This window comes from Orcinus orca, chromosome 2 (assembly GCF_937001465.1).
Source record: "Orcinus orca chromosome 2, mOrcOrc1.1, whole genome shotgun sequence".
Lineage (NCBI taxonomy): Eukaryota > Metazoa > Chordata > Mammalia > Artiodactyla > Delphinidae > Orcinus > Orcinus orca.
In genome coordinates, this window is record NC_064560.1 from 93,594,012 (window position 1) to 93,621,078 (window position 27,067).

General features: G+C 51.1%; 1 protein-coding gene across 7 annotated transcripts; it reads left to right on the top strand.

The window, feature by feature from the left end:
- The first annotated feature begins 208 nt into the window (after window positions 1–208).
- Window positions 209–25,501, top strand: CILP (cartilage intermediate layer protein). 7 transcript variants are annotated; one of them, XM_033437153.2, is made up of 10 exons: window positions 209–5,541; window positions 5,695–5,828; window positions 13,436–13,605; window positions 15,473–15,565; window positions 16,549–16,818; window positions 18,082–18,264; window positions 18,661–18,975; window positions 19,746–19,854; window positions 20,488–20,645; window positions 22,445–25,501. In XM_033437153.2, exons 3-10 carry the CDS (start codon window positions 13,545–13,547, stop codon window positions 24,808–24,810), a joined length of 3,555 nt encoding a protein of 1,184 aa, XP_033293044.1. In that variant the 5' UTR covers window positions 209–5,541; window positions 5,695–5,828; window positions 13,436–13,544; the 3' UTR covers window positions 24,811–25,501. The 7 variants fall into 7 exon arrangements, with proteins under 7 accessions (XP_033293044.1, XP_049561841.1, XP_033293045.1 ...); XM_049705884.1 differs by lacking the exon at window positions 15,473–15,565 and having other exon boundaries at window positions 210–5,541; XM_049705883.1 differs by lacking the exons at window positions 209–5,541; window positions 5,695–5,828 and adding an exon at window positions 11,398–11,539.
- Window positions 25,502–27,067: the final 1,566 nt, after the last annotated feature.

Here is a 27,067-nt window from a genome sequence, read left to right on the forward strand (position 1 = left end):
AATCAGCACCGCCGAGGAGGGGCGCCTCAGGGTGGGCCTTAAAGCTCCCGGATGGTCCAAACGGGCGGCATTTGAGCCTCACAAGGACACTGAAAGACAGGTACTGTCGTCATCCCCACCGTACAGGCAGGGACACTGGGCTCCGAGAAGTGAAGCCACTTGACCGGGGTCAGAGGGCAAGTGGGAGGGATGGGACTGGAGTCCCAAACGGGAGGGGCGGGTGGCCCCCCTGCTGACCGTGGATCTGGGCTTCCAGGGGGGCTTCGAGTAGGACCACGAGGTCTCAGGCTGGCCCAGGAGCCTGGGCCTCGGGCTGACTCAAGAGCTGGCCCTGTCTCCCCACAAATGTGGAGACATTTCTGCCACCTCCTCCTCCAAAGCGCTGGACTGGGCCTCCTCCAAGCCCCAGGACGCGGTGGGTCACGTCCACTCACCCAGCCGGGTCCTCTCTGGAACAGCGTGCCCTTTGGTGACGGGGAGGATGCATTTTTGAGGTGAAATATTATATAACAGCCAGGAACGGAAAATATTAAAAGCCCACGGGTGCCAGCAAGGTTCGCACCAGGGCCAGAAAGTTCAGAAAAAGGAGGCAGGCTCCCTGCAGTGGAGGCCACGGGGTGGGGCGGGATCAGCTCGACCACCCACACCCTGAATCCCAGGCTGCCTCCGTCTTCAGGGTGAGCGGGAGCCTTGCCTGGGCCACAGGAAGGTCCCAGGGTGGCGACCCCAAGCGGAGAGCTGAAGCTGCTCAGATCCCTCATAAAGCTGGAGCAGCTGTGTCAGCCTGCCCGTCCGCGTCCCTCTCCCACTCCAGGCCTTGAGGATCATGAGGCCCGTAGGGGGAAGTGGAACATTCGGGAACCTGGGGTCAGGCTGCCTGTGGGTCTGCTCTGAGCATCCCCTGGAGGCTCCCTCAAGCAGGGCAGGCCGTTCACCCCTAGAACTGACTCAGAGCTGCCCAGGTGTCAGGAGTCATGGCTGGGCCTGCATCCTCAAGGGAGGATGTCTCAGTGTCTCAGGGCAGAGCCAGAAGCCTCACCAGACCCAGAACTCGGACTGTAGTCCCCTAGCTTCACAGCTCAGTGAGATGCCGGGGAGCCTACTGGAGGCCTAGATGTGGAGCAGCAGACCTGCGCCACCGTGGCTCTGCCCCTCCCAGCATGAATGGCCTTAGGTAAGTCCCTTACCCTCTCGGGATCTATGAATTTATGACACTGAGCCAGGTGCTGGGGACACAGAGATAAGGCACGGGCCTTGCCCTTCAGGAGCTCACAGTCAATTGAAAGAAGACAGCATTTCCAGGTGAAGCAAAGAGCTCTTCAACTCAGGGTGGGGCTAAGTGGAAAATGATGGGGCTGGGGCAGCTCAGAGGTGGGGAGTGGTGTGGGCTATAGGGCTCAGGGCATGTGTCTGCCTGTTTTGGGTAGGAGGATAAACTCCCATATTGTGCATGTAACCCTAATGCTGCCACCACACCCCAGATCCCCATCTAGCTGTAACTGCAGACCCACTGCTCCCTACTTAGGGAAGCACTGTTACTCTGGTATTTGACTGACAGGGGCCACTGATTGGCTTAGGCTGAGCATCTGACCTAAACCCAGTCCATCCACCCACTGGCAGGTGACTGGTGAAGTGGGCTTCTTGGGAATCGTTCCACCCAATAGGGATGGAGATGGCAACTAGCTGAGCCAATCAGAATGGCTCCTGGTGGAATCTGAACTAAGCAAGTGCAGGAGGTGGACCCATGAGGAGCAAGAGGCAGGCAGAGCTACCATATAGAGAGAAGCACATACCCCACAGGAGAAACACCAGGCAGCCTGAGGGGCTGAGAGAGGGGCCTGCCTCAGCCCAGCTCTTGACTTCAGCTGTCTTTACAACAAGCCTCCATTTTTTTTCAGAATGGCCTGAGTGAGTCACCATTCTCGTTCCCTAAAGTGCATAACCAGCTAAGGAGCCCCCTCATCTCCCTGGCGTGCCAGAGAGCAGCCAACTCTCTCCTCCATCCTGTATGAGGCCACTGTGAGGAAATGGAAAGATCAGAGGGCAGGAAATTAGGAGGCCTGGCCTGGGTTCAAGCCTGACTCAAGTTCCTAAGCGTCCCCAAGAGCCAGGCCTTGGCAGAAGTCTGGTACACCTTGCACAGTGTGCTTTCTCTTTCACTGGTTATGAGCAGGCTCAAATGAAAATGACAGATAAAAGCAGCCAGAAAGGTAAAGGTAGCTGCTGCCTATTCAGGGCATTCTCCCGCTGTTTGATGGGAGCTGATTAGTTGGGTGTAGAGGATTCAGAACCTCTCTGTTCAAGGGGCCTCTAGGGAGATCTGAGAGTCATCGGAGAGTAGGGGCAGTTCTGGATCCAGCAACGTGCTTGACAGTCTTAGCAGTCTCCTGGGGCAGTTCTCAGTAGACCTGTGTCTGAGTCCTAGGGAGAGCAGAAGGGCTGTAAGTAAAAGCTAAAAGAGCTGTTCCACTGAAAAGTCTGTGTCTTATTTGGGCATAAGCAGTCCTGTTTTGGGATCAGGCAAGAGAGGCATTTGTTCCTGCTGTGCTACTGACTTTTGTGCATGGAGAAGGCTCTAGGGTGCTGGCATCAATGCTTTGAAGAGCCACAGTGTTAAAGAAAAAGGTGGGGGTGGTCAGTGGAGAAACGTTCCTTTCAACAAATAGTGCAGAAACAGTTGGACATCCACATGCAAAAAAGGAACCTTGATTCACAGACTTTACACCATGTGCAAAAACTAGTTAAAAATGAATCATAGACCTAAAGGTAAAACCTAAAACTCCTAGAGAAAACCTTTGTGACTGTGGGTTAGGTAAAAATTTCTTAGAGCCAACACCAAAAGCACAAATTTATAAAATAAAAAATTGATAGATTGGATTTCATCAAAATTAAGAGCTTCTGCTCTTCAAAAGACACTGTTAAGAAAATGGAAAAACAAGCTACAGACTGGGAAAAAGTATTTTCAAAACATATCTGATAGGGACTTCCCTGGTGGTCCAGTGGTTAAGATTCTTTTTTTTTTTTTTTTTAATTTATTTATTTTTTTTTGCGGTACGTGGGCCTCTCACTGCCGTGGCCTCTCGCGTTGCAGAGCACAGGCTCCGGACGTGCAGGCCCAGTGGCCATGGCTCACGGGCCCAGCCGCTCCGCGGCACGAACCCGCGTCCCCTGCATCGGCAGGCAGACTCCCAACCACTGTGCCACCAGGGAAGCCCCCAGTGGTTAAGATTCTGTGCTTCCACTGCACGGGGCCTAGGTTTGATCCCTGGTTGGGGAACTAAGATTCCACATGCCTTGTGGCCAAAAAGTAAAAAACAAAAAAACCCCATATCTGATAAAGGACTTGTATCTAGAATATATAAAGTACACTCAGATTTCAGTAATGAGAAAACAAATAACCTAATTACAAATGGGCAAAATATTTGAACAGGCACTTCATCAAAGAAGACATAGAAATGGCAAATAAGAGTATGAAAACCTGGGGGCTTCCCTGGTGGCACAGTGGTTAAGAATCCTCCTACCATTGCAGGGGACACGGGTTTGAGCCTTGGTCTGGGAAGATCCCACATGCCATGGAGCAACTAAGCCCGTGTGCGACAACTACTGAGCCTGTGCTCTAGAGCCCATGAGCCACAACTACTGAGCCCGCGTGCCACAACTACTGAAGCCCGCGCACCTAGAGCCCGGGCTCTAGAGAACCTACCACAATGAGAAGCCACGCACCACAATGAAGAGTAGCCCCTGCTCACTGCAACCAGAGAAAAGCCCACACGCAGCAACGAAGACCCAACACAGCCAAAAATAAAATAAATAAATTTTTTTTTTAAAAATGTATGAAAAGCTGCTCAACATCATTGGTTACCAGGGAAATGCAAATTAAAACAAGACACTACACAACCATGGGAAAGGCTTAAAAACGGTCAAACATGAAACTTTAACAGTATCAAGTATTAATAAAAATGCTGAGCAGCTGGAACTCTCATGTTGCTGGTTGGAAAGTAAATGGAAAAATCACTCTGGGAAACAGTTTGAAAGTTTCTTATAAAGTTAAACATACACTTCACATATAACCTAACAATCGCACTCCTAGATATTTACCCAAAAGAAATGAAAAACCTGTTTACACAAAAACCTGTACATAAATATCCATAGTGAAAAGGTAGTTGCTAGAAACTGGAGACAACCCAAATGTCCTTCAACTGGTGAATGGAAAAAGAAACTGTGGCACATCCATACAATAGAATATTACTCAGCAGTAAAAAGGAATGAACTATTGACACGTGCAACAGCATGGATGATTATACTAAGTGAAAGAAGGCAGACTTAAAAGGCTCTTACCAGGGACTTCCCTGGTGGTCCAAGGGTTAAGAATCCGCCTTCCAATGCAGGGGATGCGGGTTCGATCCCTGATCGGGGAACTAAGATCCCACATGCCGCGGGGCAACTAAGCCTGTGCACTGCAACAGAGCCCATGCACCACAACTAGAGAGAAGCCGGTGCACCACAATGAAGATCCTGCATGCCACAACCAAGACCTGATGCAGCCAAATAAATAAATATTTTAAAAAAACCAACGCTCATACCAAAGGATTCCACTTGCAGGACATTCTTGAAAAGGCAAAATGACAGGGAAAGAGAACAGATCAGTGGTGGTCAGCAGCTAGGGATGGGGGAGAGGGCTGACTACAAAGGGAGCTTCTGAGGTGATGGAAATATTTTGTATCTTGATGGTGATGGAGGTTATAAGATTGTTTGCATTTGTCAAAAATCATAGAACTTTCCACTCAAAAGGGTGACTTCTACAGAATGACAATCGTGCTCCAATTTTTAAAAATGGGAAGTGGGATTCAGATTTCTTCTTCCCTTTCTTTGCCTTCCCTGTCACTGGCCAACATTCTGTCCTCAAAGCTCTTGTTTTCCTGGGGGGAAAAATGCCCCAATTCAGCCACCCTGAACACTGCTTTGCTTCTGGGAACAAAAAGCCAACCCACTAAGAATGGTCTGTGCAGGCCCATGTCTGTTTCTCTTCCTCTGTCCCACCCTGTCTGGCTAAGCCTGCTCACCAAGGCCCTTCTAACCTCCATTTCCCCTTCCCTGCCTGCTCATCCGGGCCATCTGGAGTCCCAAATCTTTATGGCCCAGGCTTTGTGTGGGTGAAAGATCCTGCTTGGAAAGAGATCCTTACACTCAACTTTCCACAGCTCTAGCCCATTAAACGTCCACGGGTCCCAGGGATGCACAGCCAGAGAGGACAACTACCTGGCATCCGCCTCACCTCACCCCTGACCGAGGCCACCCCCATCACGATTGCAGGCTCTTCTGGGCTGCCAGCATCGTGGTCAGAGCTGAAGCCGTACTACAACCAGAGCCACCTGGGGCCTCTCAGGGGAGTCATGAAAAGAGGCCCCGGGTCGTGGGAAGCAAGCAACAGAGTCTGGTAGATGCTTCGGGGCGAGCCTGATGAACCACCAGGGCAAACACATCCCACTGAGTGTGACTAGTCCAGGAGGGGAGTGTGAGCACTCTTGCGATGACTCCCTGGTAAGTGTGCACCCAGTAATCCTGTACAAAATCATGAGTGTGGGTGTCCCTGAGAAACAGCAGGGCACCGTGGGGACACTAAGATGTAAACTCAAGGCTGTGACCATGGTGAGTCACCACAGGGACAGTGAGGTGACCTTTTTTTTTTTTAAGCTTGAAGAGCATTCTGTGATGACCACGGTGAGCACACTACGCAAGGTGGAGGGCTCTACCTGACATGTCTTGGGGGATCTGCCAGACCATGGCCCATTCTCAGGGAATCTGCTCCCACCTACAACCTGTGCGGGGTAAGCACACCCTTACAAGACCAGGTGCTGACTGTCAGGCGGCGGTGCGTGCAGCAACCCATGTGGCTTACATAGTTCTGAAGGTTTCTTTGTTTTTCTTCCATTTTCCAAGCTGGAGTTGTTATTATAGTTGCTCAGCTTTGCTCAACTCTTCTGGGACGTGTTGATGTGGTTACAGGGTGAGGGGAAGTCATACATGGGTAGGTTTGCAGCAGAACAAAGGGAGTGCAAATGCTGAGGTTGACAGCTGTTAAAGTGGTCTCTTGATATCAGGATTCAACTACTGGTATCAAGGTTAGTAGTTAGACATTTCGGGTTGGCGCCTACTAGGAAAGGGGTGCTTGTGTTTGTGGTTGTGTTTTAGGTGCGTACGTGTCCCTTTTTACTTCCTAGCATCCGTTCTTCCTACTTCTGGTGACAGCACCACAATTTTCCTTTGAGAAAAATCAGTCCATGTGATTCCAGTGGGATGATCTACCCCTACCTCTGGAAGTGGGCTAATCAGGGCTTTCCACCCACATGGTTACAGGAACTGGGTCAGGAGTAGGCCAATGAGAGCCTTTCCCAGGACTTCTGCTGGAACAATGGGGGAAGAGACATGCTTTTTCCATTGGAGATTTGAGATGTGCTAGAAGGGAGTCTGGAGCTTCTGGAAGATAATACATGGGAATGGCATCTGTTCCAGTTACTGTTGCTGTGTAACAAACTACCCCAAGTTTTAGTGGCTTAAATGACAATCATTTTATCATATCCCCTGAATTCTGTAGGTCAGGATTTCATGTAGGGCTTGACTGGGCCATTCTGCCTTTTATGACTTTGATTGAGGCCACTCGGTGGCATCCATCTGGTAAGTGAGCTGGTCTGTCCTAGAGGGTACAAGACAGCTACACTCACATGACTGGTGATGTGAGGGCTGGAAGGCTGGGCTCAGCTGGGACTACCCACCAGAACACCTACACCAGGCCTCTCTGATTTGGTGGTCTCTTGGTAGTTAGCTGGCTTTCCCCAGAGCAAGCATCCCAAGTGGAAGCTGCATGACTTTTTCTGACCTAGCCTGAGAAGTTCACCTCCTTCCTGGTTACAAGCAAGTCATAGCCCAGCTCCGATTCAAGGGGAAGGAAATTAGATTCTACCTCTTGATGGCAGAGTAGGGCAGTCACCTTGTACGAGAACACACGCAGTGGGAGCTATCATTGCAGCCAACTTGGGAAAACACAGGCTACAGCCTCATTGGGAAAAAAGCCATCTCAGAGGAAGCAGTTGAGAAATGGAAAGAGAGCAGTCCTGATGATATTGTTTGAGTCCCTGGATCCAATTTTTCCCAGGACTTCAGTTATGACAACCATCAGTTTCCTTTCCTGCATAGTCCAATCTGAGTTGTGCTTTTGTCTCTTGCAACTGAAAGATCTTTTACTCTTAGTGTGTATATCAGTTATCTATTACAGTACAACAAATCACCCCAAAACTCAGTGGCTTACAACAATGATTATTATTTCTCACGATTCTATGGATGGCTAGACCATTCCTCTGCTGGTCTTACCTGGCTCACTTATGCAACTGCTGAGGTGGAAAATTCAAGATGGCCTCATTCACATGTCTGGCTGTTGGCTGGGGGCCTCAGTTCTCCTTCATGTGGTCTCTTATCCTCTAGGAGGATAGATTGACTTCTTTATATGGTGGTCTCAGGACCGTGTTCCTGGGGAGTGGAGGCAGCAAAGTCTCTTGAGTGTCATTTCTGTCATTCCTTTGTTCAAAGCAAGTGACAAAGCCAACCCAGGTCAAAGGTGAGTAAAGAGACTCCACCTCATAATGGGAGAGTTGCCAAGAATTTGTGGCCATATTTAATCCACCACAGTACGATAGATAGCTGGATCACGTTAGATGGGGACATGGTTGAAATTAGTGTATGTATGGGAAGCAGGGTGTATGTGCCAGACAGGCAGAGCCAGAGTGTTCTAGTATGTTCTCGCTGAGGAGCATATGGCTGGAGTGTCATTTCCATGGTGGCTTCTCTGAGCTGAGGGCACCCCAGGACAAGGTCTACACTAGGTCACCGGTTCCCAGGGGCAACTCTGAGTTGAAGACCTACTGTGTCTGAGTGACTTCACCTCTCTGAGCCTCAGTTTTCCCTCTATAAAATGGGTGTGGTCATCCCTGCCTCGCAGATCAACTGTGAGGCTGAAGATGAGCTGGTGACCATGCATGTGCCTTGTATATTACAGGATGGTGAACATTATCATCTGAGACCCGAGAAGGAATAGTCAAGGTGGGCCTGGGTGGTCAGAGAGGGCAGGAGGGAGGAGACTGAGATGGGGCATCGAAAGGTGGGGGACATTCACATAGGAGGGGAGGAAGGGCTGTATTTCAAGATGGGAAGCTGAGGAATAAAACTATAAAGGCATTGGGTTGGAACAGTGACAGACTGTATCTAGGATAGGGAGGAGAACAACAGGGTCAGAGAGCGAGCTCTCCCACTCCCGTAGACTCTGGGTATCTAGGCTCCCATACATACTGGGTCAGCAGCCCCTGAGGGTTACTCAGAGCTACAGTCAAGTCTCCCAGTCCCCAGGGATCATTAGTGGCTTGTCCCTACCCAGGCCTGCAAAGCCCCCTCAGGCCGCAGGGGGGCAATGATGGGAGCATGGGAGGGGTGGTCAGAGAGCATGTTAGAGACACAGCACCTTCCTCTGGAGCCACCAGCATCATGTCAGACCCCTCCCAGTGTTCCCAAGCTCCTTTCCCCTCAGCAGGGTGGGGACCCCGGGCCTTAGGCTTGGGTCACAGTTGGCCTGGCTAAACATGGCTCCAAGCCCCTCAATCCCTTGGATAGGGGTGGAAGTGATTGATGGGTTTCAGTGTGTTCCAAGCCGGGGCTTGGAGCTGCAGCAGACTAGCCTGGCCTGCAGAAGCCCCAGGTGGCCACTCATGGCTGGTGCTGACCCATCTAGGCCAGGCCCTGGACGGTCCAGATCTGTGGCTGCCTCCCAAGCCCTGACTATCCTAAGGTCCTGGCCAAGGAGAGCAGCAGCCTCTCCCTCAAAGGAGTTCTGGGAGCTCCGGGTGGGAGCGGGCTCAGATCCCACCAATCTAGCCCTGCGCAGTTCACAGCTTAGCCCCACTTGGCGACAGAAAGGGATTCTTTGATGGGGGAGGTGGGAGGACATGAGCTAGAGGGACACAACCTGCTGGGCTGTAATCAGAACCCAGGGATTCTAGCTCACAGTCCCTCAGCCTGTGCCAACCATGACAATACCCTCTGGCCACTGGGGCAGGATAGATGGGGCCTCAGTGTGAGTTCTGGGCCAAGCAAGGACACCTAGGCAGGAATCACGGCCTAAGGAGCTCCACTTTGCCAAGCCCTCACCTTATAGGCTTCCCTCCTCCCACTACAGAAAGAGAAGAGAGGGGTGCATTTGGGAGGCTGGGGAGACCTCTTCCACATACTCTGGGATTCCATAGAGTAGAGACCTTGGAAAGCAGCTGATTACCCTGACCTTGACCTCTGGTCCTCTGGTTTACCTTTCCCCACCTTCCTTTCCTGTCTACCTTGCTCTCCTTATCTAGAGTCTGTGGTCAGGTAGCTTCTCTGGCCTCCCTCCTGGCCTCTGGTGAGATTCTTTGGAGCTGTCATTTCTTCTTTTCTCTCCTTTCTGCAGTGTTTGTTGTCAGCATCTTATCAAATCTTGTAAGAGCTGGTGGGGGCCTCAGAGCTCACTCAGTCCAAACTCCTGTTACACAGGTGGGGACACTGAGGTCCAGGGTCACTTGGGTCATTGCTTGTCCAAGATCAAACATCAAAATTAGCAACAGAGCCAGCACTAGGCTTTTGACTCCCACGTTCTTGTTTTTCTCCTGTTCTTTGATCAGTCTATTGTTGCTCAGCTTTTGTCTGACCATGGACCAGCAGAGTTCTCAGGGGCTTCACTTAGTTCAGAATTTGCCTTCACTTAGTTCAGGCTAAAGCTGCTTCATGGCTTGGCTCTGATAGTAATTGGACGGGACTGGGTCTACTACAGGATCTATGGGCCAAAAGCTGGGGGCCAGGAGGGAGACCAGGCTCCAAGAGGAAAAGCAAACCAGCTCTGTGCCCCAGATCTGCTTAGGGGCTGTCCCTGCTCAACATCCTTCCTCCACCATCCTCCTCTCCCCCAACAGCTCCTGTCCAGAATGATGCTCAGAGAAACAGAGCTCCTAAACCCTTGTTTGTACACACACACACACACACACACACACACACACACACACATATTCACATAGAGAGAAAGACACAGACGTACACACATACAGCATATACACAGGCACACACACACACAACCACACACGCACAGCTCTCTGGATAAGAGTGTGCACGACTACACTGTGGGATCATTTCCATACAAGGCTCTTTCCTCTGAATGCATGGATACATCTCCTCCCTATGGCCTCCCAGTGCCCAGCCTGGAGCCTGCCCCCAAACAGGCGCTCAGTGAGGGTGTGTGGAAAGAGTGAGCTGACACTGGTGTGGAGGGCCACACGGGCCAGGCCTCCATCTCCAGGCCCTGCATGAGGCAGAAAGCCCAGCCCAGGCCAGATGAGCCTGAGACATGAGGCAGGCCTTGGAAGCTCCTGCTGTCTCCCTGGCTCACCCCTCCCCATCTTCTGCCTCCACCTGGTACTCTCTCCTTGTGTGGTCTGTTAGCCAGCCGCATCAAAATCACCTGGGAGCTTGTTAGAAATGCAAAGTCTCAGTCCTCGCCTCAGACCTACTGAACTAGAGAGTCAGGGTGAGGGGCCCAGCATCTGTGTTTTAACAAGCCCTCCAGGGGATTCTAATACACGCTGAAGTTACAGAACTGCTGCCTGTGACGACAGGCAAACTCATGCTGCAGGGGAGGCGGGTGAAGTCTGGGAACACAAGCAGCTGCCTGTGCCACCTATGGGTAAGGCACTGCTGGTGGCACCCATACCCAAAGTCAGACACAGGCACACACACGCACATATGGGCATCTGGCAGGATCTCAGAGAATCCCCATGCAGGAGCTCCTCTCGGGTCCAATGGGTATAGGCAGGTACCCAAATGGAAGCAGGCAGGGGTAAGGAAGAACTACTCTCATCCTGTGCCCCACCACTCCTCTGTCCCTTGTCCCTCTGAGGTTCCCTGAGTGCTCCCTCAGGGGCCACAGAAGCTCAGTAGTTGCCCAACTCTGACCAAGCACCCCCAGCTGAGAGGCCAGGTGATCTGTGGCCCTAAGAGAGCTTGGGGTATGTGCTAAGGCCAGCATAGGTGGGCCAGGGCCGGGGCCATGCGGGGGATCAGCAAGCAAAGCTTAGGCAAGAGCATCCCATCTCCTGAGCTATGAAATGCTGCCCACATGTAGAATTGCCCTTGGCCTCTTCCCAGGGCTGCTCAGTGCCCAGCCGCCTCTTCACCCATCCCTCTGCTCTGGCCTATGGAGCCCCAGGCAGCTGCCCACCTGGCCCATCCCCAGGCCCTGCAGCCTCTCCCTCTGAGAATCTGGAAGCGAAATCCGGGCCCCTGGAGTCTGCAGGGGGTGTGGGGAGGGGTGGGGAAGGCCGAGCTTCCTCAGGCTTGGATCTGGTTTCGCGGCCGCTTCCCGTGGTGCATTGCCACGGGCTGAGCCACCAGCTGTGCTATATAAGGCCCCGTGGCTGGACTGCTGGGGAGAGGAGGATCTGGACCCCCCCAGCTGAGGAGTCCCACTCAGGACACGGTGAGCCTCACTCCTATTCTCCTCAGCCCATCCCTGCACCCCACTGCCTGGCTCAGCTATTCCTGACCACCCCTTATCTCCCCCAGAGAAGACTCCCCTTTCTGCTTTGGAGTTCTCTCCTTTCTCCCATTGACCCAAGGTCTTTTCCCTCCCCCACCTGAGGATAGGGGCCCTCAGAGAGTCCCAGTCAGGATCTTTGTACCTCTGGGCACTCTGCTTTTTTCCTGCGGTCAGCCAGTCTTCTTTATCCGAGAGTTCTGGGATCCGTGGGATGGGGAGCCTCACCCGCAGAGCATATGCTGAGGAAACTTCCATGCGCTGCCAGATGGGAAATGGTTTTTCCATAACGTGCCTCAGGCCACTTTGGCTTCCCAGACAGTTGCGGAGCAATCCCAGACTGAATGCTGTGCAGGCCCGCGGAGCGCTCAGCCCTCTGCTCAGAGCCTGGGAGCGTGGCGTGAGACACACAAGAGCTGGAGACCTCGGGGACACCCGTGCTCTGTTCTCTGGGCTGAGAAACAGGTGGTGGTGGAGTTAGTGGGCTTAGAGCTGGATGATCGGCAGCATGGGGTTGGTCTGTTCTTCTTTTGGGACAACAAAGTGCTATTTTTTTTAAAAATAAATTTATTTATTTGTGGGTTTTTTGTGGGTTTTTTTTGGCTGTGTTGGGTCTTCATTGCTGCGCGTGGGCTTTCTCTAGTTGTGGTGAGCGAGGGCTACTCTTCGTTGCGGTGCGCGGGCTTCTCATTGTCGTGGCTTCTCTTGTTGCGGAGCACGGGCTCTAGGCGCGCGGGCTTCAGTAGTTGTGGCACGTGGGCTCAGTAGTTGTGGCTCGTGGGCTCTAGAGAGCTGGCTCAGTAGTTGTGGCACACGGGCTTAGTTGCTCCATGGCATGTGGGATCTTCCCGGACCAGGGCTCGAACCCGTGTCCTTTGCATTGGCAGGTGGATTCGTAACCACTGCGCCTCCAGGGAAGTCCCAACAAAGTGCTTTTGAATCTTTTTTTCCAGAAAGGAGGAATCTCCCTTTTCTCACCACACCCTGGACTTTGGAGGTTGAAGGGAATCACTTTTGAATTTCCAGGCACTGGTCAGATTCTGGGTTGGCCAGAGCTCTGGGGAGAGAGAAAATTGAGCAGGAGCCTGGGCCGCTCCCACTGCATCCTTGCCCTATTGCCAGGCCTGCTCTCCTCTCCCTGCTCCTGCAGCCCGTAACCCATGCTCAGCAGTTACTGGGGGGCCCTAGCCTCTCCCAGTGCATCCCCTCTGCTCTCCCTCAGCAGGCTCCTGAGGGAGGCCCAGGAGCAGCCAGGCCAGAAACTCCCAGCCAGGCCCCAAACAAACAGGCCAGAAATGTGTTCCAGCTGCAGCCAGTGCATATCTGGGAATGTGTTCATGGAGGCGTGTGTCTGAAGCATCTGCACCCTTCAACTGGCCAGCCCTGTGAGGCGCCACTGTAGTCGGGGCAGGGGCTGTGTAGCCTTAAGATGTAAGCCTGTTGTGTGAGAATGGGAGCCCCACCAAGGGGTAGCAAAACATGCCCCCAAGCCCGGGTCTGGGAAGTGATTAATGAGTCACCCAGAGGCTGCCGCGGGTGAGCCCAGGCCCCTCCTCATTGGCAAGGAAACTTCTCACCCCTACTGTCCCTTGTGTCCCATCTCGATGTGGGACCCTGGCACCTGGACCCAGGGTTTGAATCCAGGTCTGCCTCATGTGAACTCAGAGTCTGACTCTGTGCATCTTGCAAGCTGACCAGATCTGCAATTTGGGCAGGTGTCACTCTCACAAGACTTCATTCTGTCCACTTTTCACCCTTGATAGGTCAAGAAATAGTTCTGCTCAAGCCCTAAGAGGTGACTTAGAGAAGTGGAACCTGACAAGCTTTGTTTCTTTGCAGGTCACTGATCTGAGAAACTTCTCAGGGGTCACGTTCCAGGGACAATCCAACTCTGTGAAGAAACCCTCACTCAACTCCTGCCACGTTCCCCACGGGACCTGGAGGAAAGATGGTGGTGATCAAGGCCTGCGTGTTCTTCTTCCTGGTCCTAGAGGTCACCTCTCTGTTGGGTACAGGCTAAGTATCTACTGTCTCTCTAATCCCCCACTTGTCATAATGAAGTCACTGTGGTCTGGGACCCAACTCTGCATCTGCCTTAAGCCATAGCAGTGGCACTAAGATCTGAGGCTGGTTTGTCTATTTATTCATAATTTATACCCTGCTTGTTTTCCTAAAGGATTTGAGATAAGTACCAATATTACAACTCACAGAACAGAATCTTTTAAATGAGGAGCAGGGTAAGTGTCACTCAGAAGGCAGAAAAAAGATAAGAGCGTTACCACTCCCCCTGAGTGTTAAATTTAGCTCTGAGCTTTCTGATAGCCAAAGCAAAAGGGATCACTGAGTTCTCACAGCCAGATTTTTGGTTTTAGTTTCATGAAAATTCATTTAGACCCTGTAACCAAATTTGACAGAGACACCAGAACCCCTTCTGGTCTCCTTGTCCTCTGACCCCATTCTCTGGTGACACTGAGTTCTCAAGGGAACAGGTGGAGAGAATTTGCCTGGTGGGCTCCCCAAGGCTTCTAAGCATCAGAGCTCCCAGCACTATCCTGTATACGCTCTCCCATCTCCCTTCCTTTCCTGATTTCTAGCCACATACTCAGGTAAAGCAAAAATATGCTCAAAATCCTCTCATAAAGCAGCGAGCACTGCAGGCTTTGTGACCACAGATGCAGGAACAAAGGCTGTCTCAGCATCTTGCCAAACCCTACACGTGCCCACCTCCTGCCTTGCTCTTTCTACCCTGACAGCTGCTGTTGGGGAAGATGATTAACATTCAGCCATCTGAGGGGAAATCAGATTAGTTTGATTAAAAGAGCTCCTATCACCCCAATTAAGCAGCAAAGAGAATACTGATTTGGCTCTCTCACGTGAGAGTTAATTACCTTTCAAAGCTTTTGCTGTGCTCTGCTCTCCTTTCTCCTTTCCATTTGGGAGCCCCCAACGCAGCCTCCGGTGGCGTGGGCCTGGAGGCTCACTGCCTGTGGCCCGAGGTCCCTATATCCTTCCTCAGGCAGACTTTGCCAGCCTGGGGTCAGTAAATTAAAGGACCACTTCTCCAGTTAGGCCCTATGAAGGTGAGGGTGGATTCCCAAAGCCAAACTTTGCCAGGAGAAGGGAAATGGACATCTATTGTCCAGGTCTTGAGCTTAAAAGGAGTTGCTAACACTTATTCAGCAAACATTCTGTGCTAGGCATTGTTCTAAGTGGATTTTATGAATGAGCTTATTTAATCCCTACAATCCTCTGAGATAGGAACTATTATTATCCTCACTTTATGATGAGGAGTCAGATGAGTTAAGTATCTGGCCCAAGGTCACAGAGTCAGGAAGTGGCAGAGTGTCTGGGGCTCACAGTCTCAATCTCCGATTACTTCAGAGATGTTTACTTTGTGTTACCTCATGGAATCCTCATGCCAACTGGACCACAATATGTGCAGTGGGAACTAATATCTCCATTTTACAGATGAGGAAAGTAAGGTTCCATTCCGCCAAGAAGAACAGGCTCAGACCCTAAAGTAGGAGCCCCAGGTGCTCAGCAGCATCCCATGGTCCCCTTCTAGAACAAGAGTGAAAAGAGAACCACCATTTGTTGACCATGCACTGCATGCCATGTCCCTGAATATGCACCAGGACCCTATGATGTGGTGATTGTTGATGCAGTTCTATTTTATGGGGAAACAGATTTAAAGGAATAAAGCTTTTGTGAAGTCACACAGCCAGTAAGTGGCAGAGGGGGATTTGAACCCATGCCCAGTGCTCATGTTCCATCCCCCACATCACACTGCTTTCCTATGTCTTGAGAGGCTAGTAGCAGGACCCTGCTGGGCCCCTGTAACTGTTTTGGCCTCTCACTTATCCTCCTGGCCCTCAGGGAGGCAGATGATGCTCACTCAGTCGGTGAGAAGAGCCCAGCCTGGGAAGAGGACCTCAGGCATCTTTGCCAAGCCTGCTGACCCCCTGGACAGTGAGTTGTGGCTGGAGCAGGGAGTAATTGGGGGGAGGGTTTTTACTGAGCTTGCTAAGAGGATCTCTGCAGCCAGGGAACAATGTCAGGGGTCCATAGAAACCCACTTTTTTTTTAATTTTCAAAAATGTTTTATTTATAGCTATTTGGCTGATGGTCATGGTTGTAATATATATATATATTTAGATACCTTTTTTTTTAACATCTTTTTGGAGTATAATTGCTTTACAATGTTGTGTTAGTTTCTGCTGTATAACAAGGACCTAGAGTCTGTCATACAGAGTGAAACCCACTTTTAAAAAGCATTTGGGGACTTCCGTGGTGATCCAATAGTTAAGACTCCATGCTTTCCACTGCAGGGGGCGTGGTCTCCATCCTTGGGGGGAGGAGCTAAGATCCCTCATGCTGCACCGTGTGGCAAAAAAAAAAAAAAAAAAAAGGCATTTGGCCTACATCTCTGTCCAGGCAGAGGGACCAAGTATATAGGACAGCTCAGAATCATGCAGCCGCCTGATAGCTTCCAGAAATGCTGTAGGGCTTGCTGGGGCCAGAGCACAGGCTGGCAGGGAGAGAGCAGGGAGATGAAGATGGAGAGATACCAGGGGCCAGCTCACCAGCACCTGAATGCCTGGTTAAGAGAGTTAAAGCCAGGAGTGATGTGGCCCAAGCCACGTGGAGAAAGCTCACCCTGACTGCAGTGTTTGGAGAGGGGTGCGGATGGGTTCGGAGGAAGCTGGAGGTAGAGACCCAGGCAGGAAGTTTCTGACGTGATACAGCCAAGGCTGCTGAGAGCTTTAACAGAACCTTTGGTGGTAGGGTGTAAGCAGAAGTGTAAGAGATTGGAGAGATGCTGGAGAGAGAGATGCAATGAGGGCCTGAGACCAGTGAGGGGGGGGTGAGGGGTATTAGGGATGACTTCCAGGGCTTGAGCTCACCTGTAGCTCCAGGGCCTGGCTCCTCTCCTACCTGGCTCTCTCTCTCAGGTCCTGGGGAGTGGACAACGTGGTTCAACATTGACCACCCAGGTGGGCAGGGCGACTACGAGCGGCTAGATGCCATTCACTTCTACTACGGGCACCAGGTGTGTCCTCGGCCCCTGCGGCTAGAGGCTAGGACCACCGACTGGATACCCGCAGGCAGCACTGGCCAAGTGGTCCATGGCAGCCCCCTTGAGGGCTTCTGGTGCCTCAACAGGGAGCAGCGGCCTGGCCAGAACTGCTTCAATTATACCGTGCGCTTCCTCTGCCCGCCAGGTGAGCCTGACCAGTCCCCACCTGCTACCTCCCACCAGCCTCGGCAAAGGGAGAGCCAGGACCTGCGTCTGGCTATGGGAACTCTGGTGGTCACACACATCCACATGCTTTGACTCCATAATAACCCATTAGTGTCATGAGAACCATAATCTTCCCAACAGTGTTCAGTGTGGATGGGTAATTTCCTTTCGATCCACTTTACTGAGTGCCTGTGGCACGGTGGTGAAGACCACAGGCTCTGCAGTTGGGCTGCTTGGTCTGAATCTGGGCCTACCATCTCTACTGTGTTCCTTAGACAAATGTTCTGACGCTCTCTGAGCCTCAGTTTTCTCACATGTAGAACAGGGGTAATATTAGTAATCCTTCGTAGGGGTTTTTATGAGGATTAAATGAGATAATGAATGTAGAGGGTTTAATGCAGGTGAACATCCACTAAGTGTCAGTTTCTATGTTAGTTCTTCTGTGCCAGACACTGCTAGTTATCTCCATTACTCAACCTTTACAACTGACCTGTGAGGAATCTCCATTTTGACAAGTTATTCCAGGTTCAGGGAGTTTAGGTAACTTCTTGGGACGACACAGCTGATAAATGGAATGCTGGGATTTAAACCCATGCCTGTGTTTGCAGAGCCCAAGAGTTCGTGCTCTTTCCATCTCCTCTCCCCACACTGGATAATTCAGAGCCAGCTGCAGGCCTGCCCGCTTCTTGGATATGCACGCTCCCCTCCCGGGATCCCGCCAGTGCACACAGCCTGACCCTGCAGGCCCGGGAGGCAGTGGTGGTCGTCTGCAGTGGGAGCTCAGGCTGAGCAAGGTCTCCTGAGTGAGGTCCGAGGCCTCCATTCTTGTACACAGGCCTCAGACCAGAGGTGAGGAGGGTGGGCAGAGGGGGCTTGATGTCACTGAGGCCCCAGGCCCTGACTTCCCAGGGGGCCCTTCTTCAGGAACATGAGTAAAGTGTAAGATGGTGCTATCCCTGCACCTCCTAGGACAGCACATCGAAGTCCCAGTGCTTGGCCAACAAGTCCCTCTCAGGGCCACCCCTAGCCCATTCGGTGTTTTTGTAAAACTTAGAGACACCACTTCCTCAAGACTCTTGATGTCCATCTGCTGGAAAAATCGTTACAGGAAATATAAATATCAGTGACATCTGTGATGTAAATGGAGGCCTTGCTCTCTGAGAAAAAACAGCGTCTGGGTCAGATTTCCTGACAGAGTCCCTCTGAGAGGGAAGTCAGACCATCTGCTGATCCTGCTTTGCAGGATCCCTGCGCCAAGACACAGAGCACAGCCTCTGGAGCCCGTGGTCTCCCTGGAGCAAGTGTTCTGCTGCTTGTGGTCACCCTGGGGTCCAGACCCGAACACGCACCTGCTTGGCGGAGACGGTGTCACTGTGCAATGATGCCACTGAGGAGGGTCGGCTCTGCATGGAGCAGGCCTGTTCAGGTACTACCCCTGCTCTTGGTACTGGGCAGGCATGGGGCTGGGGCTGAAGCAGCCTAGAATAGTTTAGAGGGTCAGACTGAGACAGATTCATCCATTCATTCATCAGGTATTAAGTGAGCATCTATTATGTGCACCGATGGGGGATGTAGAGGATAATGTGGGAGCATAGTGCATGGTCAATTATTATAGCTTAGGGGAATGGAGGAAGCCTTTCTAGAGGAGGTGTCCTGAACTAAGTCTTGAAGGATGAGTAGGAATTAGTCATGCAGGCTGATGAGGAAGGGTAACAAAGGCCTAAGGGGGAGAGGAAGCATATGTGAGTCCACAGGCTGGGACGTGACTGAACGAGGGCCACAATCCACACACGCCCTCCTGATGTGGCCCCTTCTTCCACAGCCTGTGACCTGACCTGCCCCATGGGCCAGGTGAATGCTGACTGTGACGCCTGCATGTGCCAGGACTTCGTGCTGTATGGGGTTGTCTCCCTCCCTGGGGGTGCCCCAGCCTCAGGAGCTACTGTCTACATCCTGACCAAAACACCTAAGCTATTGACCCAGACGGACAGCAGCGGGAGGTTCCGAGTCCCTGGCTTGTGCCCCGATGGCAAAAGCATCCTGAAGATCACAAAGACCAAGTTTGCCCCTATCAGGCTCACAATGCCTAAGACTAGACTGAAGGCAGCCACCATCAAGGCGGAGTTCATGAGGGCAGGTACTTAACTTCTCTGGGATAGGGCTGGGGAGGAAGGCTGGACTTTTAAATAAAAGGATTATAGTACTAAGAGCTGGCTTTCCAGGTTGCCCAGAGTAAAACTGAAAAATCCCCAAGTCCCAACATCATCTGCCAGACCCCCCCATTCCTTCTCTTCTCTCTTCCCCTCTCCTCTCCTATTATAGTCCCCTCCACCCACACTGAGTCACTCTACTCCTATCCGTTCCTCAAACACACAGGCACACTCATGCCTCAGGGCCTTTGCACTTGCTATATACTCTGCTTGTAGTGTTCTTCCCCCAGATATTGGAATGGCTTGCTCCCTCAAATGTATGAGTTCTTTCCTGGTCACCTTATCTAACATAGTCAATTACAATACAGTATAACGTTTGAAAGGCATAGAGAGAGAGGCTGGGGGAATTCAGAAATGGTGCAGAATGGCCAGAAAATTCTGCTGGAGTCAGCAGAGCAGCCAGCTCTGTCTCAATGGCAGTGTTTGGGAATCTTGGCTGGTACAAGGTCCTCTTGGTTCTCCACTGCCTCACCCAGATGCTGCCTGAGAGGCCATGGGAGCAGGTCCCAGGCTGAGTAGATGGAGGAAGTGGACTCCATTCTGGACCAGCTACTTATTAGGACCATTAGAGAGGGGCTGGGTGGTGTGTGTGAAGTTGTACAATTTTAACGCATGTCAAAATACCTGAGGGAGCAAGGCTCTGGAGAACCTGTCACAAAGAAAAACCCAAAACACCATGTCTCATCTTCTGTCTCAGAGACTCCATACATTGTGATGAACCCCAAGGCAAAAGCACGGAGAGCTGGGCAGAGTGTGTCCCTGTGCTGTAAGGCCACGGGGAAGCCCAAACCAGACAAGTATCTCTGGTGAGTATTCTGCCAGCTACCTGGCCCAGTTCTCCTCTTGGAAGCCAGAGCTTTCTTGCATTGGGTCTGGACTTATTAGTCATGGCAATAATTAACAAGTGGGGGCCAGCAGGGCTGAGGCCACCCAGACAACGAGCAAGCCCTGTTGTTGTCCTATCAAAGCTGGGGTCCCCCAGAGCAGCTCTGGTCTTGGGGTCCTGACTCATATCCTTGGGCCACAGAACCAGGTTCCCCAGCCCTAATTTCCCAGACAAGGGCAAACAAGGTCAGTGTCCCCAGTGGCTGTCCTTTACCCTTCACAGACATTTTATAGCCATTATCTTGTTTGACGCTCTCAACAATTCTATGGCGTCAGCTAGGCATCACTGCTCCTATTTCATAGAACAGGAAGCTGAAACTCAGATGTGAAATGGTTTGTCTAAGGGTCCATAGCCAGTTAGTGGTGGGGCTGAGACTCAGAATCGAGTACCCTGACTCCCAGGCCAGTCAGTGTTCTTGAATGAGCTGAGTCAGTGGTGGTGTTGGCATCTGCAGGGACCCGTCCACCATCTATCTGCCTTGCTCCTGGCACTGTCCCCAAGGATACCAGCCCTCCTACTGCCCCCTCAGGCCGTCCCTCTCCATCCCTTTCAGGTACCATAACAGCACACTGTTGGACCCCTCCCTCTACAAGCACGAGAGCAAGCTGGTGCTGAGGAACCTGCAACGGGACCAGGCCGGGGAGTACTTCTGCAAGGCCCAGAGCGACACTGGGGCTGCAAAGTCCCATGTCGCCCGGCTGACTGTCATAGGTAAGACTGTCAGGGCTCCTGGGGAGCCCCTGCTACAGCACTGGGGAGCACTCCAGTGGGCATTCCTGGGCAGTAAAACCTTGGGCTTTTCTAGACTGTGCTCTCTGGGACACAAAGATGGCACAGACCTCGATCCTACCCTCACAGAGCTGCCACTCCAGGATGGGTGGAGAAATAAGAGACAAGTCAGTAAAGATGAAAAAATGTAGTTAAAACAGGAGATAAGGAATTGTGGACTCTATAGATGAGAGACAGAGACCTTCCAGGTGGGAGTGACTATGGCTGGTTGCTTGAGGCTTAAATAGGGATCATCTGTTGAGTTTTTTAAACTACTGACGTCTGGGTCTTACCTCCAGAGAGCCTGATTTCATTGGTTTGGGATGTGGCCTGGTCATGCACAGGTTAAAATCTTCCCCAGGTAATTCTAATTTGCAGCCAATGTTGTGAATCCCTGGTCTTAAACAATGGCCAGGGTCTGTGTGTATGGAGATGGGAGCATTCCAGATCAAGGGGCCAGCATGAGCAAGGTATAGAAGTGGGAAACTGAGGGGGCTTTACAAGAAAGGGTGACCTGATTAAAGCTGGTTTCTAGAAGTGAGCTGGAGGAGGAGAGACTGGAGGCCAAGACCAATCAGGAAACTGTACTTGGAAAGTGAGGGAGAAGGAGGATATCTTAGTAATTGGCCTAAACAAAACCAAACAAAAGGCAGAAGAAATTTTGTTGGAAGGATTTTGGAATATTTCAGAGACTCCAAGAAAGTTGAGTAACACACCTCGGGACAGGCAGGACACAGGGGACTTGAATCCTGGCAGAGGAGATGTGGAGAACTGTCAGCAGTGGTTCCCCGCTCATAATACCAATGCTCCCCGCTTGTCACAGTTATTCTTTCTTTCCTTTTTTTTTTCAGTTATTCTTAATACTTTAAATTTTAAATATTTTCAATTAAAAATATTTTTTACTATTCTAAAGTTAAATTTATAGATAATAACTACATATAATTTCCAAATATACATGCACATGGCCCTAATAACATAAAAGGGAAATACAAAGAAAATAATTTTAATACAAAATAGTATGTATTTCAATATGTAAGTGCTTTGGCATAATGACACAAGAACATCAACCAAGAGGTCAGATACTTGCACTTGAATCCAGTCACCATGAATGTGGCAGCTACAAATGCTGATGGATACAGGGGCATCATTACACATTCCTTGGGCAATTGTTGTAGGTACATGATTTTTCTGAAACAAGAAGCAATTCTTGGTATTTTTCCAAGCTAAACAAAGTACAATCTTAGCTTGACTTATATGGTAGTTGCATTCTTGAAAAATTCAATGTATGGTAAAGCCATGTAAAAAATACCAGGCTCTGATAATTTTAAACAAGTTTTCCACCTACATGAATGTCTGTAGAATATGTGGAAGTCAAACAGGATGCAGAAGAATTCCGTATGAGAGACAGTGTCAGGCACTGCAGAAAATAGAGCTGCAAGGCCCCTTGCCCACTATAAGTCAGAAGCACTGCCAATTTTGGTGGTAACTCAAAACACCCTCACGAATTTTCAAGACCCCTCCAATTAGGACGATTACTCTACTGGTCTCAGCAGCAAACTCTGTTCCCTGTGTGTGAAATGGAATTAGTAACAGCTGTTCTATCTCCCTCAGAGGAGTTTTGTGAGAGTTGGGATCACACAAGTACTTTGAAAACCCTGAAGTATGGCAGAGAGGGGAGGTTGAGGTCCCCTTTATGTAGGAAAAGAACTTGCATTTAATATCCGAACTATTTCCCTCCATAGCCCCCGATGAGACTCCTTGCAACCCAACCCCCGAGAGCTACCTTATCCAGCTGCCCCATGATTGTTTCCAGAATGCCACCAACTCCTTCTACTATGATGTGGGTCGTTGCCCTGTCAAGACCTGTGCAGGGCAGCAGGATAATGGGATCAGGTGCCAGGATGCTGTGGAGAACTGCTGTGGGATCTCCAAAACAGAGGAGAGGGAGATCCAGTGCAGTGGGTACACGCTGCCCACCAAGGTGGCCATGGAGTGCAGCTGCCAGCGGTGTACGGAGACCCAGAGTATCGTTCGGGGACGCGTCAGTGCCTCTGACAATGGGGAACCCATGCGCTTTGGCCACGTGTACATGGGGAACAGCCGTGTGAGCATGACTGGCTACAAGGGCACGTTCACCCTCCACGTCCCTCAGGACACTGAGAGGCTGGTGCTCACATTTGTGGACAGGCTGCAGAAGTTTGTCAACACCACCAAAGTGCTGCCCTTCAATAAGAAAGGGAGTGCGGTGTTCCATGAGATCAAGATGCTTCGGCGGAAAGAGCCCATCACCTTGGAGGCCATGGAGACCAACATTATCCCCTTGGGGGATATGGCTGGTGAAGATCCTGTGGCTGAGCTGGAGATCCCATCCAAGAGTTTCTACCGGCAGAACGGGGAGCCCTACACAGGAAAAGTAAAGGCCAGTGTGACCTTCCTGGATCCTCGGAATATTTCCACAGCTACTGCTGCCCAGAGTGACCTGAACTTCATCAATGATGAAGGAGACACCTTCCCCCTTCGAACATACGGCATGTTCTCTGTGGACTTCACAGATGAGGCCACCTCAGAGTCACTTAATGTTGGCAAGGTAAAGGTCCACCTCGACTCAACCCAGGTCAAGATGCCAGAGCACTTGCCCATGATGAAACTCTGGTCCCTCAACCCAGGCACAGGGCTGTGGGAGGAGGAAGGTGACTTCAAATTTGAAAGCCAAAGGCGGAACAGAAGAGAAGACAGGACCTTCCTGGTGGGCAACATGGAGATTCGTGAGAGGAGGCTCTTTAACCTGGATGTCCCTGAAAGCAGGAGGTGCTTCATCAAGGTGAGGGCCTACCGAAGTGAGAGGTTCTTGCCCAGTGAGCAGATGCAGGGTGTCGTGGTCTCTGTGATCAACCTGGAGCCCAGGACTGGCTTCTCCTCTAACCCCAGGGCCTGGGGCCGCTTTGACAGTGTCATCACTGGTCCCAATGGGGCCTGTCTGCCTGCCTTCTGCGATGACCAGTCCCCTGATGCCTACTCTGCCTACGTCTTAGCAAGCCTGGCTGGGGACGAGCTGGAAGCAGTGGAGTCTTCTCCTAAATTCAACCCAAATGCAATTGGTGTCCCTCAGCCCTACCTCAACAAGCTCAAGTACCGCCGGACAGACCATGAGGACCCACAGGCCAAGAAGACAGCTTTCCAGATCAGCATGGCCAAACCAAGGCCCAACTCAGCCGAGGAGAGCAATGGACCCATCTATGCATTTGAGAACCTCCAGGCATGCGAGGAAGCACCTCCCAGTGCGGCCCACTTCCGGTTCTACCAGATTGAGGGGGATCGGTATGACTACAACACGGTCCCTTTCAACGAGGATGACCCCATGAGCTGGACTGAAGACTACCTGGCATGGTGGCCCAAGCCAATGGAGTTCAGGGCCTGCTATATCAAGGTGAAGATCATGGGGCCACTGGAGGTGAACGTGCGATCCCGTAACATGGGGGGCACCCACCGGCAGACAGTGGGAAAGCTGTATGGAATCCGGGATGTGAAGAGCACGCGGGACAGGGACCAGCCCAATGTCTCAGCTGCCTGTTTGGAGTTCAAGTGCAGTGGGATGCTCTATGACCAGGACCGTGTAGACCGCACGCTGGTGAAGGTTATCCCCCAGGGCAGCTGCCATCGAGTCAGCGTAAACTCCATGCTGCATGAGTACCTGGTCAACCACCTACCACTGGCGGTCAACGACAACACCAGTGAGTACACCATGCTGGCGCCCTTGGACCCACTGGGCCACAACTATGGCATCTACACTGTCACTGACCAGGACCCTCGCACAGCCAAGGAGATTGCGCTTGGCCGGTGCTTTGATGGCACATCTGATGGCTCCTCCAGAGTCATGAAGAGCAATGTGGGAGTGGCCCTGACCTTTAACTGCGTAGAGAGGCAGGTGGGCCGTCAGAGTGCCTTCCAGTACCTCCAAAGCACCCCGGCCCGGCCCTCCCCCGCAAGCACTGTCAGGGGAAGAGCGCCCTCAAGGAGGCAGCGGTCAAGTCAGGGTGGCCAGCGCTGGCGCAGAGGGGCGGCCTCTCTGAGGTTTTCTGGGGTTGCTCAGCAGCCTCTGAACAACTAAGGCTTGTGGTACTTCCCTTCTCCCCACAGCCATTGTGAGACTGACACCCAAACTGTCACTCTGTTAACTTAAGCCCATCTGTTCCGGTGCAACTTGCTCGTTTGTTTCTTCATTCCCTTTCTTACTGTCTTTGTCCTGTGATACTGATTGGCATGGAGCCCCCCAAATGTCAAAATAAAGCCTCTTTGCCCTGTTCTTTACAAAAAACACAGGAAATTGGCCATGGGCAAACTCTGTGGCTTTGAGCATTCTTCATTTAGTGCCGTACATGGAAATGTCCTTCATTTTCTTTTTTGCATGGTTTTGCCCACCTCTACAATAAGGATAATCTGATGTTGAAGATCAAATAACCAATATAAAGCATATTTCTTGGCCTTGCTCCACAGGATGTAAGCAAGGCCTCCATCACAGTTCATACATATAAAAGGTGGTGAAATATTTTTACTTGAATTATAAATAACATTTATTTCTTTGCTGAATCTGGAATTCTAGTGCACATTCAGTGGTACACTGTTGAGTATAAGGTAATCATAGTTCCTCTACCAAGTCTGGAAAAAACATCTCCTGGTATCCACAACTGCCCTAGGTTGCTAATTATATTAGCGTGTTTCCCTTTATATTTGCTTTTGTTCTTTCTAGAAGCCCAGTGTGGCCCAGAACACATGCCAATAAATGCACATTTTGTACTTGATTTTGAGGTCACTGACCTGTCTTTAAACCATGAATCTGAGCCAACTGCTCAGAGGGACAGAGGGGTCTCTGGAAAGTGGTTACCAGGTGGCATGAGGCACAGTGCCACCTAACCCTAAGTTACAGGGCTGGGTGACTAGGCACGTATTCTACTGGTCAAGTTTGTTCTCATAGATCATATTTTCCATTTGCAGAGAAGAGCAGAGATTCCTGGAGTCGTGAGCCCCTCCCAGATGTTCTGGGCCCCTGAGCAAAGCTGAAAACATGTCCTGATTTTTTTTTCCTTTCTTTCATTCCAGTACTGGGGAGCTTATACAGTGGCTTGGCCCAGGGTCTGGCAAGCTGGCCCAGTGGTCCTTTGGCATTCCCCCACAGCCTGCTGCCTTCTCCAGCTGGGCTGGCTGACCTCACTCAGAACTGATGGGCTTTTTCTTTTTTTATTCCAAGCTCTTCTAAAGTTGCCCAGGTTTTCCAGACCCCAGCCTCTGTGTGTAACAGCCTCTGCCAGGTAACAGCCTCTGTCCCTTGAGTAAAATGACTGGATGACTGATCCAAAAGGACAGGGTTTTTTTGTTTTTGGAAAAGGTGTTTGGTTTAAAACAGTAAATCAGAGGCCACTGGATGGTGCCAAAGTGATCTTGGAGGCATCAGTAGCCAGGGATGTAGGGGTGAGTAAGATGCACTGATTGCCTCTTTCCCAACCTCTCCAGAATCTATTAGGAAAGAGGCCAAGGGGATTGGGGGAGGAGAGGGCATCATTTACAATCAGGACAAAAAGCTCTCCTTGATCCCCTGGCTGGCCCAGTGCAGTTCCTTCTGGCCACCTCTGGTCTGGCCTGGATTTGTACTCTTGGATCAGCATCTGCCCAGCTCCCAGGGGTTTGGTTCATAATCAATTAGAAATTTCTCTGGCTAAGCACCACATCCCCATGACCTCTGAGAAAGTGGGTGTATGTAGGGCTGGGGCCTAGTGGCCTTTGATTGCTCCTTGACCTACTTCCAGACTATGCTTCCCAGGGAGTGGCTCCCACTGACTGCATGGGTTGGGGGTTGGGAAGCTTGACTGAAGGGGTCTGTGTTCAGCTATCTACAGCACAGATGCCTCGCTGCTTCAGGAGTGAGTATGTGCTGCTTCGACCTGACCATCCAGTTCCCTTCAAACTCACCAAAAGAGGCCACTGGGAAAGGTGGGCTGACTGGGCTCCCAACTTATGGCCTTCCCTTTCTGTTCTCCTTTGAGGGCCTGAATAAATAGATCCCAGCAAGCAGTAGCTGGTACTTGATTTTTCTTTCTTCAGTCATCAAACATTTATTGAGTGCCTATTCTATGCAAACCCATGTGTGCCAGTAGACAGGCCTTCATGAGTATATAAAATATACTACACATAGTGGCACCAGATTTGGAGGGGACGGTGGTCAGAGGAGGCTTCTTAGAGGAGGTGACATTTAATTTGAGGTGTGAATGATAGCTAGGAGCTGGCTTGCTGAAGGTGTGGCTGTCAGGAGCAAGGGGCACAAGCTTGTGCAAAACCAGGAGGTGGAGGCTGGGAAGGGATGGCAGATAGCT